The 21,985-nt window shown below is 34.9% G+C and overlaps 1 protein-coding gene across 2 annotated transcripts; it reads left to right on the forward strand.

The window, feature by feature from the left end:
- The first annotated feature begins 1,250 nt into the window (after nucleotides 1–1,250).
- LOC120090483 (probable sphingolipid transporter spinster homolog 2) lies at nucleotides 1,251–19,625 on the forward strand. 2 transcript variants are annotated; one of them, XM_039048187.1, is made up of 16 exons: nucleotides 1,251–1,407; nucleotides 2,985–3,116; nucleotides 3,619–3,720; nucleotides 4,554–4,658; nucleotides 4,824–4,899; nucleotides 5,405–5,479; nucleotides 5,716–5,818; nucleotides 5,879–5,944; nucleotides 8,534–8,603; nucleotides 9,825–9,916; nucleotides 10,028–10,104; nucleotides 10,187–10,300; nucleotides 10,742–10,861; nucleotides 11,650–11,778; nucleotides 17,874–17,952; nucleotides 19,079–19,625. In XM_039048187.1, the coding sequence occupies exons 1-16, from the start codon at nucleotides 1,340–1,342 to the stop codon at nucleotides 19,213–19,215; spliced, it is 1,545 nt and encodes a 514-aa protein (XP_038904115.1). In that variant the 5' UTR covers nucleotides 1,251–1,339; the 3' UTR covers nucleotides 19,216–19,625. The 2 variants fall into 2 exon arrangements, with proteins under 2 accessions (XP_038904115.1, XP_038904116.1); XM_039048188.1 differs by lacking the exon at nucleotides 1,251–1,407 and having other exon boundaries at nucleotides 2,992–3,103.
- Nucleotides 19,626–21,985: the final 2,360 nt, after the last annotated feature.

Raw genomic sequence — 21,985 nt, forward strand, 5'->3', positions numbered from 1 at the left:
ACCTACCTGGAAAGAGCGTCAAGAAGGATGAAGAAATGGGCTGATAAGAAGTGGAGGCCCTCGAGTTTCAAGCTGGGGACAAGGTCCTGATCAAGTTACGACCAGAATAGTTTCGTTTCCGAGGCCAGAGAGACCAACAACTAGTAAGGAAATATAAAGGTAATTGAGAAGGTCGAAAGAACCTCGTATAAGGTTCAGTTGCCCTCATGGATGAAAATTCATCCTGTCATCCATGTGAGTATCCTGAAGCCCTATCATCCCGATCCCGAGGATGAACAACAAAATATGCTAAGGCGCCCATCGGTCACGATGAAGAATTCCACTGAGAAAGAAGGATCTCCCCGACAAAGAGAACTGACAGAGTTCTTAGTGAAATGGAAGGATCTCCCTGACGAAGAGATCAGTTGGGAGCGGGCCGAAGATTTGAAGAATGCAGCTCCAGCTATCGCATATTTTGAACAAGGTCGGTTGACGGGGACGTCAACCAATTAAGTGGGGGGAAAATGTCACGGTCATGCTTGTCCAGGGTCTGTTGCCCATGGCCGCATGCCAGATCCAACCCCCTTCTAGCATACTTTCATATCATGTATTGTATTAGCTTAGTTAGCTTGTTTTCTTTACATTTTCATTGTAAGTGACCACTCACTCGCCCTTTTGCATATGCAAGGGTGCCAGTTGGCTTTTTGTTCATAATGCACTATATGGGGATAAGACTAATCATCACTTCCCATACCCGGAGTAGTACTCTATAAAGCTGTTGTTGTTGCTTATTGCTTTCTAGCCTACTACAATCTTTCTTTCTTTATTCACACTCACAAAAACTGCTTACGAAAACATTTTCTCCAAACCCGTTTTCTAAAACTGTTTTTCCTAAAACGGGGGTGGAGGTTGCGAGAGGCACTTGGTGTGCCATCGGCAGTCCGTATTCGAGTTGGCTGACTTGTTCGTGAACGGGAACAAGTGCCGCACAATCGCTAAGAGAAGCTCCCGAAAGAGCGATTGTGACATTTAGCGTGATTGACTTATTTGACAGTCTAGTCATCTAAAAATATAAGTAATCTCATTATTTAGTTTGAGAGTTAACAAAATCTTAATATCATAAATTAAAATAAACATTTTTTAAAATTATAAGAATTAGAATAGATTTTTTAAAAATTTAGATTTATTTATTATTATTTTTTTATAAAAATTTAGAAACCAAAAAGAACGAGATTCAATTTATTCAAACCACCGTTTTTATTTTATTTTTGAGAAAACATATTTGCGATATTAATAGGATTATAGCGCGAAGAATGATCTAAAATTCTAATTCCTTCGCCAAGCAACAAGGATTTATCCCATGGCGGAAACGGACACGGCGGGCCCTCCGGCTACAGATCCGACTCCTTCTTGGTTCACTCCCAAGAGGTGTTTTTCTATTCGTTCTTCATGCTTTCAGATTCAATTTCTTGTTTGGTTGGCCAGAAAATAGCTTCGTAATCGATCAAGTCAAAACTTATGTTGACTTTTGGATTAAGCTTGCTCAATCGTGGAAAAAAGAATGTTTCTCGGAGATTTGTGGTTTTATTCGTTTTTCATCTCGTATCCGAGGGAGTTTCTTATGATATTTTGTCCGTGAATGTTCATGATTTGGTGCCTGATTTAGTTCGTTGTAGAAGAAGCAATAAGTTGAAATTTTGGAAGAGGGAAATGGATATTTTGTATGCTATAGTTGATCACTTATCTCTGTTTTGAAATAGAAATCATTCGTATAATCGAGGCGCTCTTGTTCATTTTTGAAGGGAATAGTGTCTGAGGTAACAATGTGAAAATTAATTTTGGAAATTCCGAGATATCTGGTCATTGCTAGTAAATACAAGTCACCTGGAAGTTAATTGGTGGAATAGTCATATTGTAAAGTCGCATATTGTCGTGTTTGCTCTGTCAGTCCATTCCTCTGGTTTTGATTTTCATTACTTGATATCTTTTGTTTGCAATGGTGCTTCCTAATGATTGCAAATAGGCTGTTTTCCAATTGGGTTGTGGTTCATTAGTTCAAAGACAGGGCTAAGGTCTTGTGGGGCAATGCCGTCGATATGCTTTTGTGGGAAGAATGAGTGGAGAGAATTTTTAAAGACAAGCAAAGGAGCATAAAGGAATTTATGGACTTTAACTAGATTTCTAGGGTTGAATTGGTATACTCTAATCATCTTTGTCCATTCTATCTTCTTGTCGATCTTACCCAATTGTGGTGCCTTTTTGTAACTTCTTTGGGAGCTGTCCTATTCTTCTAGGCATGCTCTGTTTAATAACATTCAGATTCATATGAGAAAATTACAGGAGGAACAATTTGATTTGGCATAAAAATATTGATTCATTGACTCAGGGATGTACATTGCACGGTCAAGTCAGTACAAAAAATATTAATTTCATTTCTTTAACTGGAGCATTGTATCTTGGTTTTTAACTCTTACTTTTAGTACTACGGTTAATTGGAAATGCTAACCATTTATTAGGGGCTTATAGGAGATAGTGGGTTTGGGTAATAGTTGTTGAAACTGAAACTGAAAGTAATGGAACTTTTCATTTTGGTCACATGAATGATGGATTCATTATAAATTATCCGGAATGGTTTTATTACCAACCTTCTAGGAAGTCTTGGATTGTGATTAAGTACCATTGTCAGTATTATGGTACTTTATGCCTTTTTGAAGTTGAAGTGGCTAAGCAACATAGACCAGAACAAACCAGAGGATTAATATAGCATTTGGAACTTCTAAGTCAAATTTACGTTATGCTGCAAAATTTCCAAGTTTTCAGTACATTTTAGAGCTTTTTATGACAAGTAATCAGTTCACTAAATTTTAACTAGGGTGCATGCTTTTTGAGTTGTTGTCTGGTTGTAACTTGTAAGTAGTTTTAATTACCAGAAGTTTGGATAAATAAGTGTCATTTACTGTGAATTAATAACTTGAGCATTTTCTCCTCTTTCTCGATCTCTGCAGGCTTCTTGCTGTCTTTTGTGTAATTAACTTGTTAAATTACTTGGATCGAGGAGCGATAGCTAGCAATGGTGTGAATGGAAGTCAAGGGAGTTGCACAGCAAGTGGTACATGCACATCTGGTACTGGGATACAGTAAGATATTGACGCCTTTCAAAATGAATGGGGTTGGATGGTCACCATGGCATTGGCAATTGTTTTTTTGCTTCAAAATAGTTAAAATATAAAACAGATAAGAACTCTTAAAAGTCATGAAATCGCAAGAATTATCATTCGTGAATCTACCCTTCTTGGCTTAAAAAAATTTAAACACTCATTCACATACTTAATTATAAAAAAGGTTTATATGCAATTGTTTTTTTGTGGGAAACAAAGTTTCTTGCGATATATCATTCTCATGTGCAATGTTATTCATTCTATGCAATTCATTTCCCAAATTAGTGAAACACTTGTGACTTGTAAGTAGTATTTGACTAATTAAATCTATTTAGTGTTTCATGTTATGCAGGCTGTATTGGTGGTTGGTTTTGACAGCATTTTATGTTAAATTCTATTGTATAAAATGAACTTATGTTAATAGGATTGTTGGCGTAAGCTATTTCTCTACCTGACTTCTTTTTGGTCAAATTATTTATAGAGGTGAGTTTAGCTTGACCAATTTTGAAGATGGGGTTCTTTCTTCAAGTTTCATGGTTGGACTTCTGGTTGCTTGTCCAATATTTGCAACACTAGCAGAACGGTAAGTGAATATTCTACACTGTTAATAATTTCAGATATACTTATCAAAAGAAATTTCAAATATTTGTATATGTTGCTTCATTTTTCATATGAATAGAGAATTGAAGGGTTTATTTTTATTATTATTATTATTTTTGCAAGCATTTTGATGGGAAACTGAGAATACATTGTTAAAAAACCATTTATTTATTATTTTTCTATATGAGATTTTATTGAGAAAATGAAAGAATATAAGAGAGCATACAGAAAAACAGTCCATTGTAGCCCACTGAGAAAGGCCAAACAACTTAATACAAAAAGGGCCTCCAATCCAAAATAAATACAACCTTGTAGAAAATTACAAAAATCCCATCAAGCCTAGCAAGCAGCCACTCCTACCCTTCCAAGTTCTCTCACAGCCCCTTATAGTTCTATTATGCCTCCATATCCAAAGACCTCAAACGACCGCGAGACAACTAGCCTGTCATAAAATCCAATCCCTAACATGAAAAGGTTGATGCCAAATAACCTCTTCCAGCGTACAACAACAATCCTTATTCCTAGCCAAACAAACATCCAGAACTGAGAAAAAAATTATCCCAGAAAGACCAGGGCCTAGTATATGATCCGTCCAAGTTCTCCGCATCACCCATGTGGACTCACTACAAAGGAAGAACACCAACTAATTTCCATAGGAGATTGTTTTCTGTGGTTAAAGTGAAATGAAGCATCTGAATGTGATAAATGTTGTAGCTTGATCTCAGTTCTTTGTGGTAATGGGGATGTTGAGTGCATGCATGTGTTTTCTTCTGATTCTTCTTATTTTTTACATTTTTTTAAAATTTCTTTTTGCAGCGTTAACCCATTTAGGCTCATTGGGGTTGGATTATCAGTTTGGACTTTTGCTGTTATTGGTTGTGCTGCTTCATTTAATTTCTGGTCCATCACAATATGCCGCATGTGAGCAATATTCTTTTCCATTTCCTCCTTCCCTTCACGTTTCTTTTCTATTTTTTTGCAGATTGGTTATCTTATGGTTTATTGGGTTTACCATTGTAAAGAACTTTGTTTGATTTGAGCTGTTTTGATTTAAGTTTGGCTCTTGCACTCCATTGCTTGGTTTAGGTTGGTAGGTGTTGGTGAAGCATCATTTGTAAGTCTTGCTGCACCATTCATCGATGACAATGCACCTGCTTCTCAGGTTACATTCCTTTTCTGTATAGGGAATTGTACTTGTCTGGTTTTTGCCAGTTAATCTTTCCCAATTTATGTTATTGCTGTTTGATATTCAAATTCTAAATTTTTGTATACTGACATCATGCTTTTAGCACAAGATTATGATTTTTTCAAAGTTTATAACAAAGGAGTTGGGTATACAGTATACCTTTTTTTCTTCCCCCTCTCTCTCTTTTCAATGGGACATCAGTTGCATTATATTTATCAAACTGGTGATATTTTAATTTTGGAGGTCAAGACTAAAATGTAAAATAAAAAAAATGCTAGGGGATATATGTCAATGCTTCTTCTAATTGCTAGATATTTTACTTTCTCCTCTTTCTCTCTTTGTTAAATTGATTTGTTTCTGCTCAACATTTGTTCCTTGTGGAGTCAACGCTTCCCAATTTTCTTCTTATGTTCTGCAGGCATAGTTACCTTCTAGTTTTGTTTGTTAATTCTTTATGCTTTTGGTTCTTTTTTCCTTCCAGAAAACAGCTTGGCTTGGAATATTTTACATGTGTATACCTAGTGGGTATGCAGTTGGCTATATCTTTGGTGGATTGGTAAATTCTTTGCTCATCATTTTCCCTTTTTTATCTTTTGGTTTTTGTTTTTGTTTCTTCTTCTTCTTCTTCTTTTTTAAAAAGACTTTTTACATAATTTTTCTTTTAGATTTTTTGAATGTATTGAACAAATACAAAACATTCATTCCTTTAGCTGTTTCTCTTTCATAACTCTCATAACGCTTGCATCCATGTTTTTTATTATTCACTCATGCAATAGTCTTCAATAAATATAGGTTGGAGGTATTTATAATTGGCGTATTGCTTTTATTGGAGAGGCTGTATTGATGCTTCCATTTGCTGTTCTGGGGTTTGTTATAAAGCCTTTGCAGTTGAAAGGTACACCTAGAACTGTCATCTTCAAGCAACTTAATGGTTTCTAAATATCTTTAAGTACAGGTTTTTCTTCTTCTGGATCCTATGGAGAGCTGACATCTGTGGATTTGGTTGCCTCGGAAGTTCAAGGTACTCTGTTTCAGGACTCTATTCTATCGTTGATACATAAGAGAATATTAAAGAGAAAAGTTTTACCCCTTATAAGCATATCCCCTCTGCAAAGAACTTTATAAAAAATGGATAATTAAGGAACAGTTTGTCAAGGGTGCAGCAAGGTACTTTGCCTGTCACACAACTCCCAATTCTGTGATTCCTTTCTAACCAGAACTCTCAAAATAGAGTCTTGACTCTTGCTTACATTCAACTGGGTGTTTTCCTGCATGTGAACCACATAATAGTTGTCATGAAGACTTGATATTATTGTTTAAAGCCCACCGCAGCAGAAAATCACAGAAACATGGTTACCAACAGGAGCTAAACTTGCAGCAAAAGAAAACATGGTTCCTGAGTTTCGTCGTTTTGTTCTCTTAAAATCTTTTATGCAACATTTTTCTCTGTCAATCCACCTTTGAGTTGCAACTGTGAGAAGACATTCACCTTCTTTGGAGTTTTATGATTCCAGTTGGCTTTGCGAGTTTGGTGATGAGATAACCTGCATCCAAAACATGTAGGAAAAAGGATATAATTGGGAATTCCCGAATGTTGCATGGCTTCCACCTTCTTTGGTTCTCAAATGGATTCAATAATCTGCCTTTAGTCCTCTTTATTGAACTCCTTGTCTCTTCTTATCATGCTTACCAGATAAGTTTGAGATGTCAGTTGCCTTTTGCCATCTGGATATTGAAAGGTTAGAATTCTCGGAAGCAAACATTTTAGCAATTGGTCCCCAGCCCAAACATCTTCCCAAAAGTTGAGCCTTTATCCCGTTTCCCACCTTAAATCTTGAAAACCTTTGTAATCTCTTGAAGCATTATAATTATTTCCAGATATAAAGTTTTGAGTATTGTTTTTACATATCTTCAGTTTTTGAATGCTTTTTGAGAGGATTTTGTTGGGTGATAGTCCTATTCGTTCCGTTTTTTTTTTGCACTTATACCAGGTGGATGTTGTTTTGGCTTATGCCCCTACTTTGGGCTTATGTCGTTTTGTTATCTATTAGAGAAATGGGAGATATTGTTGGCCTTATCTCTTTGTTAGGGGAGTTTCATTGTTGCATTGGGAGAAGGGAGGTTCGATTTGGTGTCTTAGCCCTCGGAGGTTTTCTCTTGCCATTTTTCTTTCTTTGTCTTGTCAACCCTTCTTTATTGAGAGAGTTGGTTAATGCCTTGATGTGGAAGATGAAAATTCCCAAGAAGGTGAATTTTGTTGTATGGCAGCTTCTCCATGGTAGGGGCTAGGGGGAATATCTTGGAAAGGGTTTCAAGGAAAATGCCTAATTTGATGGGCCGGCAGCGTTGTGTTTTTTGTAAAAGGGCTGTTGAGGACCCTGATGATATCCTTTGGAGTTGCAACTTTGTATATGCTGTGTGGACTTGCTTCTTTGATGAGCTTGGTCGTGATTTGGCTTAACAAAGCTGTTGCAAAGAGATTATCGAGGAGTTCCTTTCTCAATGAAACTCTCCTTTTATTGAGCAAGGAAAGTTTTTATGGCAAGTGAGGGTGTGTGCAATTTTGTCGGAGGTTTTTGGGGTGAGAGAAATGATAGAATCTTTATAGGGAAGGAACTTAATTTTTTTGATATTTGGTCTGTAGCTAGATTACGTGTTTTCTTGGGGCTTTGGGTACGATTTTTTTATTTTTTATTTTTTCCCCCTCCTCGTGTTATCTTACTTGATTGGAGGTCCTTCTTGTAGGTTGTCTCCCTTTTCTTATGGGCTTTTTTTTTTATGTCCTTGTATTTTTTCATTTTTTCTCGATGAAAGCTTGATTAGTTTTTAGGTAAGAAACATTTCATTGTATCAATGAAATAAGCACCTAAAGGTGATTACAAAAGATTTCTAATTGGAAACTAAGAGAGACTAAAATTTGTTTATTAAACCACGACCACCAAGCTTGGTTATTAAAAAATTGTTTTCTCAGAGGATTTTGTTATCAGGCTATACTTGGTGCTTCATATTAGGCGCATATGTACTATAGAAACCACCACTTGATTGTTGATGCTAGCGTTTTAGGCATGCACCTAGCCTCAAGGGGCAAGTCTGGCACCGGGTCTTGGAACGACGAGGCTCATAAAATAAGACGCGCGCCGCCTTTTATGAAGCCCCAAGGTTCAAAGCCCTGGGCCTCGTGGATTTTTTATTATTTTTAAAAAAATTGTAATAAGTAAGGGTTTTCCTTTATTAACTAAAACAATCAAGTTTACTAGCCTAAATGCAAAATTTCTTGTATTTGGGGTTCTCTTTTTATTATTTTTTCCCTCCATATTTTCACTTAAACTATGATTTCTCTTTTTAATGTATTATTTTTATATATAGTGCACCTTACAAAAAAAAGTCCGTGCCTTTTTGTGCACCATGCACCTAGGCTTTGGAGGGTCATTGCACCTAAGTGTGCCTTGGGCATTTGAAAACACTGATTGATGCTATTTGATTATTTATCGGCTTAACTTTTGATTTTTGGTCTAATTAGGTGAGAATATCACTATCACGTATTCATCGGTAAAATTGAAAATATTTCTTTTCCTGCCTCTCTATTTAGCTTACACATCTATGAACTCAGATATGGAAGCTTCATATGGCAACGGTGGTGCATTCTCCATTGCTGAAGATAGCTCGGGAAAATCTTCCAGGTAAGGAGGACTGCTAGAGTTTGGCATCTGGTATTTTTTTCCTTTCATTTTCTTTAATTGAGATATTTGACCAAAGTCAATGCCCCTTCTTCTCTAAGTAACTGCATATTGAGTAAAGGACAATTTCGTATTGAATTTCATAGATCTCTCATCTCTTCCTCTGCAATACGTTTAATTTATTTTGATAAGAAATGAAACCTTTTATTGATGAAATAAAAGAAGACTAAGGCACAAGAGATACAAATTCCACGAGGAAAGTAAAGATGAAGAGATGTGGAGTTATAAATACCAATTCACGCAACATTCATTTAATGTAAATTTCATTTTGATTGAGTGGGAGCCGGGAAGCTTTAGTTTCCAATTGAATGCAATTTTTTGCAATATTCTTCCAACAATTTCTTATCATAAGTTTAATCTTCCATTTTGTAGTGTGAGGTGTCATGGTCATGCTTGTCCAGGGCGTGTTATCCGTGGCTGCATGTCCAAGTTGACCCCTTCTATCATGCTTTCATCTTATGTATCTCATTGTGCAAGCTAGTTTACTTTTCATGTACTTTTGTTAGTGATTGGCTCCTTGCCATATCCCTATGCAAGAATGTTATTCACATAAATTCATTTAATATACTATAGGGGGTAAGACTAGTTGTCAGTCCTCCCTACCCAGAGCTGTATGCTATCTAAGCTATTGTTGTCCCTTGCTTCTATAGCCCACAACAATCATTTTCTCAAAATGCTTTCGAAGGTTATAGCTTATTATTCTAAAGTTTTATCTTTTTCTTTTAAACTACATCGTTATCTCTTTTAAAGAATTTGTTACAATGATTGCTTACTCCCTTATCAAATATATGATGATAAAAATTACTCCAACTTCTTAGAACTTAGGGACACAATTGTACAACCTATATAATGTACTCCAACTTCTTGACTCTCTTAGAATTTGATGTAAGCAAAAGCATTCAATGATGGGTCCAAATATATATAAGAGATGAGAGGTCCAAATTCCTACACGGTGATCAATAACCACTTGTCTGTTGTATGATTATCGTAGGCTATATCTTCTAAATAGAATTCACTTGCTTCTGATCATTCACATGTGTTGGATAACATGAATTACTTGTATAATCTCTTCATATTAGCAGTAGCGTGTCACGTTGCTGTAGGACATCCACTTTGCAAGTGTTAAGCTATATACTGATTTCATTTGTTCTTAATTTGTAACAGTTTAGCTACTAATGCGAGGAATCAGCTCTCAAAATTTGTGAAAGAAATCAAAGAACTTTTGGTTAATAAGGTTTATGTTATTAACGTTTTAGGTATCTTGTTCATCTGCTCTCCACCCATTCCTATTTACTGCCGATGTAATAGTTTGGAGTGTGTGCTTCATTTTCCCCCTGTTTTCTGAGGGCTTTAAGCTTTTGTTTTAGGTTATATTGCATATACTTTTGTCCTAGGCGCATATTCATATTGGGGACCTAAAGCTGGTTACAGCATCTATCATATGGTGAGATTTTCTTACAGTTGATCAACTATTTTCTTATATGTGCATGGCCAGATTTGTGTAGATAATTTGGAATCTTTTGCAGACCAATGCTGACTTGATCTTTGGAGCAATAACGGTTGTGTCTGGAGTATTGGGCTCACTAGGAGGAGGCTATATCCTAGATTTTATGAGCAACACCATCTCAAATGGTTTCAAGGTTGGATTTTGTGTGAATTGTGATTATGAATCAACATATCTTTTAATTGACATCGCATTACCATCTTTTCCCACTATTGCATTGCTATCCCAAAAGGTTTTAGAATGAACTGATGACTGATCAATGGTTTATACTACAGTGGCATGGGAAAAATTTTCTATTTCTTTTGCTGTCTTTTTGTTTAATAATTCACCCCTTTAATTACTGTCAACTGTGTTCTATATAGGAAGATATATATCGAGGGTTCTTAGTGGGGCATGCTAGTAATGGTGTCGACTGTCTACTAACACTGTCGATTCACCAAGTCGAGAATTCTCTGGAGATTCCTGATATTTTCTCTAATGAACCTGCCATCAATTTATGAATATCTTTTGCACTTTATTCTATAAACATGAATGCCAATCTTTATAATATAATGATCTCACTCAAATTGTGCTGCAGCTTCTCTCTGCAACAACCTTTATCGGTGCAATACTTTGCTTCAGTGCCTTCTGTTTTAAGAGTGTTTATGTCTACCTAGCCCTGTTTTCAATTGGTGAACTATTTATTTTTGCTATTCAGGTAATGGATCTTTCTCTTCCCCAGTTTTTATAGGTTGATATCTCATCATCCTTGTTCTGCACTTGCGCCTTTTCATACAATTCTGCAATAACGTACTGAAACAGCATCTAATATCTTTTGTTGCTAAGGAGGCTTCTATGGGATTCAAATTGATAATGGAATCCAAGAGTACAATACTTGCTTTGTAGTAAAAGACCTTTAACTTCTAAATCCCCAAATATAGTAGTTGTCCTTTAAGCCAACTCTTTTTGAGAAGGAAACACATTTTTCGTTGATGCAGTGAAAAGTTTGATTCATGTTGAAAAAAGGAATGAAACTCACAAAATCTCGAAATAAACTATGAATATAAAGAAAACAACTCATAATTCAAATTTCTAACTGTACCCAAATGTTTACACCCACAACACCTACTGACATAAAACTCATAAAAAAAACCCCTCCAATTAGAATTTATAATAAAGAGATTATCAATAGAAAAGAATTTAGAAGCAAATGCCATGTAAGCAAACTCTCTTGCGTATTTACTTAGGATATTTGATCATGAGATATGAGAAATGTGAAATGTATTGAAAAGGAGGACTGGAGGACATGACAATTCTCTTCCTGCTGAGCCACCATATTCTGTTTCTCTTTACCTTCGTTTATTTTCTAGTTCAGGGATGAATGGAAGTTCCTTTTTCGATCATGTCTTTAATCTTATGGTTGAGTATATGACTTATTTGTTACATGTATTTTTACGCTTTTTAACCTCAGTATTTGGAGTTGTCATGAGTTTTTATGCTTTTCAGGGTCCTGTAAATTATATTAATCTGGAGGCCGTTAAACCAAATCTGAGGCCATTATCTATGGCCATGTCTACTGTTGCAATCCACGTTTTTGGAGATGTGCCATCCTCACCTCTTGTTGGAGTTGTTCAGGTTTTCATTTTTCCTCCACTTTGAATCTTCTTTCAGCTTCTTGTACTGCTCAGTAATAAGGACGCTTAAGCTGTATACTTGTTTCAGTTGGACTTCAGGTTATGACAATTTTTACAAAACAACAAGGTGTCTGTTCCTGTTAATTTTTCTCCCAGTCACTTTAGAAAAGATATTTCACCTTAAGCAGCTGTTATTAGTGTGACGAGGTGAACTTCAGTGTCTTGGGGCAAAAAGTTCTTAAGTTCAGCCTTGAGGGGACGTGTGAAAGAGTACTCAGGTCAACAAGGTTAGATCAATTAGCAAGAGAAAGTGTTGGAGGCAAAGATTTTTTTTCCTGCTTGATAAAGTTCTTATGAGTCAGGTTGGCTTTGGGAAGATCCGTTTGTGGCTACTTGAGTTCCTAGGTTCTTGATTTTCGTGTTTTTGTGTGTGTGGGTTATGATTTTGCCATTTTGGGAGGGAGGTCTCACATTTCTGTAGGACTCCCATCTCCATCCAGTTGTTGAGATCTCCTTCTAGATCTTTCTCTTCATGCTTGTGAGATATGTATAAAGAATATCATGGAAGACGAGTGCATAGGCAAGTTTAATCCTATGGGAAACCTAGTTTACTACTAAAGATAACGAAGATGCACCGTGATAATTGTAGAAAATTCTTGGCAAGTTTAACACTAAGGGAAGCCTACTAGCCTAGCATGTCACTAGAGATGACGAAGATACACCCAGTAAATTGTAGAGAAATGTAGGGAAGTCTGGTAAGCTTGGACAAGTGTAGAGATGTGTGAAGGTTCTAGAGAGTTTCCAGTCCTCTTAGTTAGCAGGTTGACTTTTTTCTTGACAGACGTTATCACATGGAAGCCACTGATTTTGTGCTGGCAATGGACTAAGTCATTAAGGGCTGAATGTTCGTTCGTTTGTTCTTTCTTTCCTTTTCCTTTTTCCTTTTTTTCTTTTCCTTTCTGTGCGTGTGGGCATGCATGTATGGCACATATGAATATTTATCCATAGTCACTGATGTTAATTTTGTATATTATCGAATAATTCAGGGTCTATAATCGAGCTTTTACAAGGTGAATAAATAGACATCAAGAAACCACTAAAGGAAAATACATAAATGAAAACTACCAAAAAGGAAAATAATAATTAGTGATAAAACCCTAATTTCTTTTTAACACCCTCCCTCAAACTCAAAGCGAACAACTTGAGTTTGTGAAGATAACTTTCGAAACAAATCAGTAAATTTGGGATGGAAACAGAAACCCACTAAGAACGAAAACACGAAGTAGGCTGGAAATAGAAACCCGCGAAGAACGAAAACAAACTTCTGGGTTGGAAACAAAGATCCTCATAGAGAGATCGATAACAAAACCTACGAAGAACTTTTGGATCCTAATAGAGAGATCTTGATGTAGCCTAGGAGATAAAAGAAGAGATTCTCCAATAATAAAATCAAAGTCTTTATTATGAATCAAAAGTTGCCGATACAAGAAGACAATCTCTCTGTTTATAGAGAATTGGAAAGCAAACTAATCCTAATCCTAATTAATCGAAGAAGCTAATCCTAATCCTAATTAGTCAAAGACACTAATCTTAATCCTAATAAACCCAGGAAGCTAATCCTAATTCTAACCAATCATGGAAACTAATTCCAATCCTAATCAATTTAGGATTTGACCACAATACCCTAACTTATCCTAATCTTACTACATCATTCTATCCCTTCGAAAAAAAACTTGTCCTCGAGTTTTAAAACGAAAATGAAGATAAGAATAAAAAAGTAAGCCACTCGAACGGACACATCTTTGAACATCGAGCACCAATAACAACCAATTTTCACGAGCCACGCCAATATATTGAATATTTGATTCTTGAAAGGGAAAATTATTTCCATCAATACTATCATCAATGAACCCAAGAATTAAGTTATTCAAAAAATCCTTTGTTGTTAAAATATATGTAGACTCCTCAAGGAATGGAGGAAAAGAATTTTCAAGTTTCTTTGAATTAGGTTGCCCATGAGTATCTTTTTCTTCCACACTTAAGAATTCACATCCTCCCAGTATTTCCTTTGATATAACCTTGATCTTGGTTGTTCTTGAATGATTCTTGGTAAATCTTGGACATTTTTTACATACGATAGGTGTTGTCGATTCCCTTGTCTTTCTCGGTGGTCAAGGCTAATTTTTGCTCTATTCTCTTGCGGTGGAGGTAATTGTGGTTGTTTGTGGCTCAGTTAATTGATCTAACCAAATGGACACATTCTTTGTAGTGGCTTCATCTTCTTCAACACCTCCATCGTTGATTTCATCGGTCAATAGTTCCTCATCATCTGGTTCGAGTTGAGCAACCTCCATGTTCGTCCCATCAATTTTTTCTTCTTCCAACATAAGCTCCTCTTCGATCTTTATACCTTTCTTATTCAACTCTTCTTCAATTGATTTTTTCTTTTCTTCTATTTCGTTCATTTTTTGCATAATTTCACAACCCATTTGGATTTGATCTTCTTGAGTGACTAAATGTGGTTCTTGATGGTTCTCGAAAAATCTTGAATATTATAATTATGTCTTTCTTGAATTTTTTCCCAAAGAAACCCGAATCTCATTCATTCTCTTTCGTCCTCTTGATAGATGTTTTTATTTGAATATTTCTGTTTTCTTGAAAATGCTTCGACCTCCAAATTTGTGTTAGAATGATTCATGGGTGTTTTTTGATGTTGGTGATAATAATTTCTTTCACACTCAGAATCATTTTCTGAATCATCTAACTCTCAATTCTTATGTCGATTTCTTGAGAAACCGGTTTGATCGAATCGTTAGGCTCTTTGTTGACAATGTCGTCTTGTTATTCCGTTCCAATCTGCATTAGAATCTTCATCGAAATCACTAGAATCATTATAATCAAATTTCAAATGTGGATAATGATATGTTCTTTGAGAAAATCGAGCACGGGCGAAATTATTATGTTGGAATTCTTCTTTTGAATCATTTGAATCAAAATTCCAACACTGCTTTTAGGAGACTTTCTTGTCTATACCAACTGCTATATTTTTTCTTTGCCGTCTTCCTTGATCGGTAATAGTCCATTCTTGCAAAATCTTGCAAAAAAAATCTCGGTTTCTTCTTTCTTTTCTAAAATTTAAAGGGTTCCCCCTATATAGATGTGGATTGTTCAACAACAAGCACAACTCACAAAGCTCCCTCTTGTGAACGGTGTCGCCAAGAGTTTCTTGGTCTTCCATCGGCAACAGTCAACGTTGGCCCAGACGGCTGCTCTGATACCAAGTTGATGTAGCCTAGGAGATAAAAGAAGAGAAATCTCCAATAATAAAATCAAAGTCTTTATTATGAATCGAGAGTTGCTAATACAAGAAAACAATCTCTCCATTTAGAGAGAATTGGAAAGCAAACTAATCGTAGTCGTAATTAATCAAAGAAACTAATCCTAATCCTAATTAGTGAAAGAAACTAATCCTAATCCTAATAGACCAAGGAAGCTAATCCTAATTCTAATCAATCATGGAAACTAATCCCAATCCTAATCAATTAAGGATTTGACCATAATACCCTAACTTATGCTAATCCTACTACATCATATATACAACAAAACCCTTGAACGACCGATTTGAAAACGGAACAAAAACCCACAAAAGTTTGGGCAATGCAGATTTGCCATAATTGCAAATAAACCAAATTGAGCCTTAAATCAAACCAAACTAATCAAAATTGAATTAACTCAAGTCGGACCAAATCAAACTGAAATGCACTAAACTAGTCAGACTAAATCAAGCTAAATCAATTGGGGTGTCTGATTGAACTGAACCGGTCCAACCAAACCAGACTTATCTCATGAAACCCATAGAAACACAGATTGAAACCTACAAATTGGATCTAAACCAACGAGCAGTCGGTGGAGGCTGGAATGGGTCTGGACATCTGGGTAGTGTGAATTGGAGAAACCCACAATGCCGTTGGCAATATGAATGATCGGAGCTGAGTGGACGTGCAACAAATCTGGGCTGGTCGAACAGGCGGTGGATCGGAGTGTGCGCGGCAGGCGATGGAGCAAGGGAAGATGCGATCAGACTATTCTGATTGAGGGTGCGCGACTGGGCAAATCGAAGTCTGGACAAATCAGAGGATCAGACAAACGTGTGAATATGGTGTGAGATCTATGGCTTGCGTGAATGAAATAAAGATGATACCCATGTAAACAGATACCTACAATCTGAAACCGACGTGAACGAAATGAATAAGACGCGAGATCTAACTGTGTGTGGATCTACCTCCGTTGACAACCAATTGATGGAGGCAGAGATTGGACATAATGGTGGCAACTAGAGTTCAATGAGATAAAACCCTAATACTTTGATACCATGTTAATCTTATATATTATTGAATAATTTAGAGTCTATAACCTTTTACAAGTTGAATAAATAGACATCAAGAAACAACTAAAGGAAGATACATAAATGGAAAATACCCAAAAAAAAAAAAATAATGAAAAGTAAAAATTAGTAATAAACCCTAATTTCCTTTCAACAATTGAATCTTTGTTTTTTCTTCCTTTTGGAATTCGTTTTATGATTGACGAATGAAATTATACACAAACTGCCCTTACAAGGTCAAGAGGTTACAAAAATAATCTTCAGTTGGCAACTTACCAGATGGGATAGTTATCAAAAGGTTTGATAGTGAAACTCAATAGGAGACAACAAGAATAATCAAGTTGTACGTGCAGTTCTAGGAAGCGTCAACATCCTGGAAACTCCTATTTCATTCCAATCATTCTTCCCGAAAAATAGTAAAGATACCACAGCATTATCGAAGATCTCTCTTTCCCTTGGAGGAGTGATGTCCCAACTACTCTCAGCCCTTAGTCCATTGCCAGCCCACTCAATAGTCCCCCTTCCCCCTTTAAGTGGTATTATAGCTGGATGCACTAGTGAAAAACCAAAGAAATCCTTGCCATGGCTCACAGTTATTTTTGCCAATATCCCTCTCACAAAAGATTACTGCATTGGTTCGCCAATTTTCTGCCTTATACTCTCAGCTTTTGGAAGGTCCTGTCCTAAAGAAATTAAAATTTTCATTTGAGAGCTCAGCCATGGATGCATTTTCACTGTGGATATCTTACAAAATAAAAAAATTGGAAAAAAAAAAGGGCTTCATGGATTGTGACATCATTGAATTGTTGTGTTCTTTCCCAAAAGAATAATGAAACCGTGTTCGATCTCTTCACCACCAGCCCATTGGCAGTTTTATTTTGGACTTCTATCTTCATTGCTTTCAAATGGCACCTTCCTTTCTCGGGAAATGTGAACTCTCTCCTCGAAGTTGTCCTCATCGGTCATCCTCTTTGTACGGAAAGGAAGTTTTATGGAATTGTTTCATGGAAGCTTTCATTCAGCTTATTTGGCTTGAGCGCAATCTTCAAATCTTTGAAGAACTTGTTTATTGCACTCTCTTGGTATAACTTGTACCCTCTTTTTATATTATACAAACTCACTTCTCATATTTTTCAATCGAAGTGTTTTTTGGTAATTTTTTTTGGCATTATTTGCCCTCTTTTGTAATTTCATTTTGTCAATAAAATGATATATGGTGTTCTCATTTTAAAAAAGAAAGTTATTTATGCCAAATTGCCTCTAAATCGTTTGGAAACCTCCAGATCCACTTGGGAATAAGGGTTGGAATGCCAACAATCATCTATCTAACCCGATGGCTCCATCGTCAATCTTGTGACCCTCCCAAAAGAAATCCTTGATCATTTTATCGAACTTGTGCGACTACTTAAATAGGAACTCAAAGAGTAGGTTTGACATGATCTTCGTACCAGTAAAAAGTGGTTTTAGTTCATTAAAATTTTTACAAAATTTTTAATTTCTCGAAGTACTTAAAGAGTAAATGTTCCACTTGAAAGCAATTTAAAAATAAATAAACAAAGAAGGCATTATTTTAAAATGTTATCCAAAACTCTTAGTAAAGAATAAAGAGTTAAGTAGAAAGATTAGGATCCATGATCTTGCATTTTTTAATAGTGAATTTTTTTAAGTTCTATTATCTTGAAGTCTCAAATGGCTTTCTTATGATTGTGCAGGACCATATTAACAATTGGAGGGCGTCTTCTCTTATTCTTACAGCTATTTTGTTTCCAACCGCTCTAATATGGTTTGCAGGTAAGCTTTTTAGTTACTTTATTAATTTATGAAGCACTAGATACTTCATGTGAGGCAAATGATCAGTATCAGATATCGATACTTTCCAGATACGTATCTGACACGTGATTTGAGGTATCTATTTCTACGCATGTTTTTTTTTAAAAGAAAAAAGACAAGCAACTCATTCAATCTTTTCCAATCTAAAACTAGACAATCTATTTAAAAAGCTTACTACTCAGTCCAAAACTAAAAGGAAAAAAAATAAATAACGAACCAAACCCTAGACTAGAATCATCTAATCTCCATTTTTACATTTGAGTTCCCACAAACCAAAATATAAACCATTTAGATAGCTTCAACAATTTAATGAAGAAATTCTTCGTTTATCTTCATAATTCTCCCTCTAATCTTTTTCTTCTTCTTCTTCTTCTTTGCAATATGAGTCATCTTTCTATTGCATTTTATTAACTATTGTACTTTAACATTTTAGATTTTTTTTTTTTGGTATTGTATTGTATTTCAGTATTTATATTCTATTTTGTGCTATTGTTATTAACTTGTATGCTAAATTTATCAATATCTTGGATTTTTTTAAAGAAAAAGAAAATGTATCTTCAACGTATTAGTATCCTAGTTTTTTTAGATATATATATATTAAAAAAAAATATAAAAAATGACGCATTCTTAGACGTATCAGTATCTTAGTTTTTTAGAAATTGACGAATTGTCGTATTCGATCGTAACTGTATCGTGTAGCCGTATCTGTGTCTGTGCTTCATAGATTTAAGCTGTTTGGATTGACCCCACAATTGTAAGCATCTTTAGGATAAAACTAAGAGTGGTTTGGAATGACATTCTAAAGTTTTTAGGGTTTTTTTTAAGCACTTGGGAAATCATTCCAACTAGCCCCAACTCTAAAACCGGAGATTGGTTTGTAGCACTTTTGATGTGGCCTCCCCCCTCACCCATAAAAGATGGTTTCATTTCATGTAATGTTTTTCTTTTTTGAGGAGGAAAACCACACGTCATTGAAGGGGAAAAAAAAAAGAAAAGAGAATACACGGGCATCTCACGTAGTTCTTGATATTAAGTTTCTCATATGAACCTGAGAAAGATTCCAACTCCAACTTGGATGTTCTGGCAGGTGTATGCCTACCCACTGTAAACTCATTGGACGAAAACAACGATCATCTCGAAGAATCCACAACCAACCAGTCAAGCACAACACCATTACTGGAAGGACGGTTAATTAAGATAGCCGAATCTTCTTCTGAACCGTAAGTGGTTTTTATTTCTGTTATCTCATTCCATGCTTGTGGACTGCTGGGGTTTACATGGCTTTCTCATTGCTGTTCTTTATGTAACTACGTTCTTTAGTTTGGTTAGGAACAGGATGCATATGTATTAGCAATTATGTGAATAAGTAAAGCTTTGGTTATTAGAAAAACCAAGGCCGATTCACATACATTGCTTTTCCTATGTATATTAAAAAGAGATAATTTATCTCCTGATTAATTCAAATTCATCTGTGTAGGATGTAGATGTTCTGTAACTAAGTTCTTTTAATTTTAATTTTTATGGTGTTTGATGTTATAGTTCTACATTTACCAACTGTTTAGTTTGTATTGTTGGAGAGTGTAAATTTATTCATCTCTTTCTTTAGAATAAAGCTTCCTACATACTCGAAGGCATAAGAAATTTGTCGACCATTTGATATGTATTATATCAGTGTAAAATGAAGTCAAATAAACATTAAATTTTATTTGGATTACATGTACTGTTTTTTTATTGGGTTTAATGAGGTATATATATATATATATATATGTAATGTGGATGAGAAAAATCTCTAACATTGAAGAGATTGATAATAAAGTTTCAGTTGAGCTATCATTTTGGCTATTTTCAACGAATTTCAATAAACCTAAACTTAATCACTTGGTATTCTAGGAAAATGGTAAGATATAACATTTAAGTTTTCATTTATCAAAACTAGTACACATTTTGAAAACTAAACTAGTTTTTCTCGATCCATCTCGAACGAGATCGATCACTAAGATTTAGTTAAAAAATTAATATTTTCTAACTTATTGATTGTTTTGACATTCTCGGTACATCGTGGGTATATTCCACATTGAGATTTTGCTATTTTTTCAAATGTCATATAATCTTCTCAAACTGTATGTATTTTCAAATTTTCTGCAAATTCAATTATTTTTATCAAATATTATATTGAATATTTACGTAATTTTTTAAATCTTTAGTTTAATTTTTGTTTTCACAATTATATGAATTTCCAAATTCTCCAAATGGTTTTCAAGTGATTGACTTGCGATTTTTAAAATTTGAGGAAGATCAGTTTTTTTAAAAAAATTAAGCAAGATATGAGAAATCTATAGAATTTTGATGTTGATCTATCCGAGATTAATATCCACATTTTATACAATTTTCATATCTTATCTAATTTTTTCCCAAAATTTATTTTTTCCAAAATTTAAAAATAAAAATGCAATCACTTGAGATTTATTTGGATAAAATTTGGACCTCAATATAATATATATATATATTAGATCTTAATTGGTTGTATTTGGATCTAATGGTTGTATTTGTCCTTTTTTTTTCCAACATACTTATAGTGTTTTTAGTTTAACTTTCTAAATGTTTAATTTCGAAAATAAATCATTTTTTAAAAAAATTGAAGTGTTTGGTGATAATTCAAAATAACTTTTAAAATATTTTTCTAGTTATTTTAATAAATTTTTATCAAAAGAGTTTAAATAAAAATGACTTGAAAACATTTTTTTTTTACTCGATCCAAACAAGTCCTTGTATCAATGAAAAATCTCATTTCCTTTTAATATATGTATACAAACAAATGTTCCAGTAAATATGAAGCGGGTGAATATTTTAACAAAATATTATAATTAATTCATGGTGACTACCTATCTACGATTTTAATTTTACGAATTGTTTTTTGCCACCAAAATGATATTAGTCGAGTTGTAGGTAAATTTGTCTAGATACTCAGATATATTTATTATAAAAAAAAATCTCAAATGGATAAGTATAAAGCATGTGAAAAACCACGTTGAAAGTGGAAAGTTTCTCCAATTGGAATTGGCTTGTTTTGAAGGAAACGCCCTGAAAAATGCAAACACAAAACCAAAGGCAGCAGCTGCAGCCCACAGGAAACTCCCAATTTGCTTGTTTTCATTTCACCTACAAAAACAAAGCAAAGTTCCCCAGTTTCAAACCAAATTATTTCACAATCAATGGCTCCCACTGCAGCAATGCTCATTCTCTCTCACCACCATTCTTCTCTGCCCATCTCCGGCCACCCACCGCCGCCAGCTTCATCCGCCTGGACTCTGCTCCAACCACTTTCAGCTGCCTTTGCCAAACTCAAAATTCTCCCAATTCCCACTGCCATTTCTGACCCTTCTCCTCAATCCAAGCCCAACCTTTCAGAAGCATTTGAATCTGGCAACTTTTGGGGTTGGTAATATAACTAATTACTTCACATTTTTCCTTGCTCTTTTGTTCTTATTTTAAGTTTCTGAGTCAGCTTATGCATACCTCGACTAATCTTACGGGATAATATGCGTCATTATACAAAGAGAACTCATAGGATATTAGATCCTAGGTAGATGCCACTGTAGATCGAACTCATTCTCTCGCAGTGCCCCAAATTGTTTTTTTAGGTGTAAATTGTGTACAAATTAGTACAGGAATTCAGTTGGTTTTATTTGTTTTTCTTTTTGTAATATATGTAATTGGTTGATTTATGTGAATAAAAAACTATCTTTTTTGCTTCATCTATAGAAGGTTGATGAACAAAGCAAAATAGAACAGAAATAAATATTAATCAGCACATGCAGAAGTTCTTTGAAAATGAGTATGAAAATTAGAGAGTAAACAAATCTGGGTTTTTGTTTGTAAAGCACAAAAATGGCTCTCCATTGCACAATGAAAACAGGAAGAGGAAATTTTGTGACAAAAGAATATGATCTTCTTGATCTCTTGACAAAGCAAAATATGTAAGTAGAATAGATCT

This window comes from Benincasa hispida, chromosome 11, assembly GCF_009727055.1.
Source record: "Benincasa hispida cultivar B227 chromosome 11, ASM972705v1, whole genome shotgun sequence".
Lineage (NCBI taxonomy): Eukaryota > Viridiplantae > Streptophyta > Magnoliopsida > Cucurbitales > Cucurbitaceae > Benincasa > Benincasa hispida.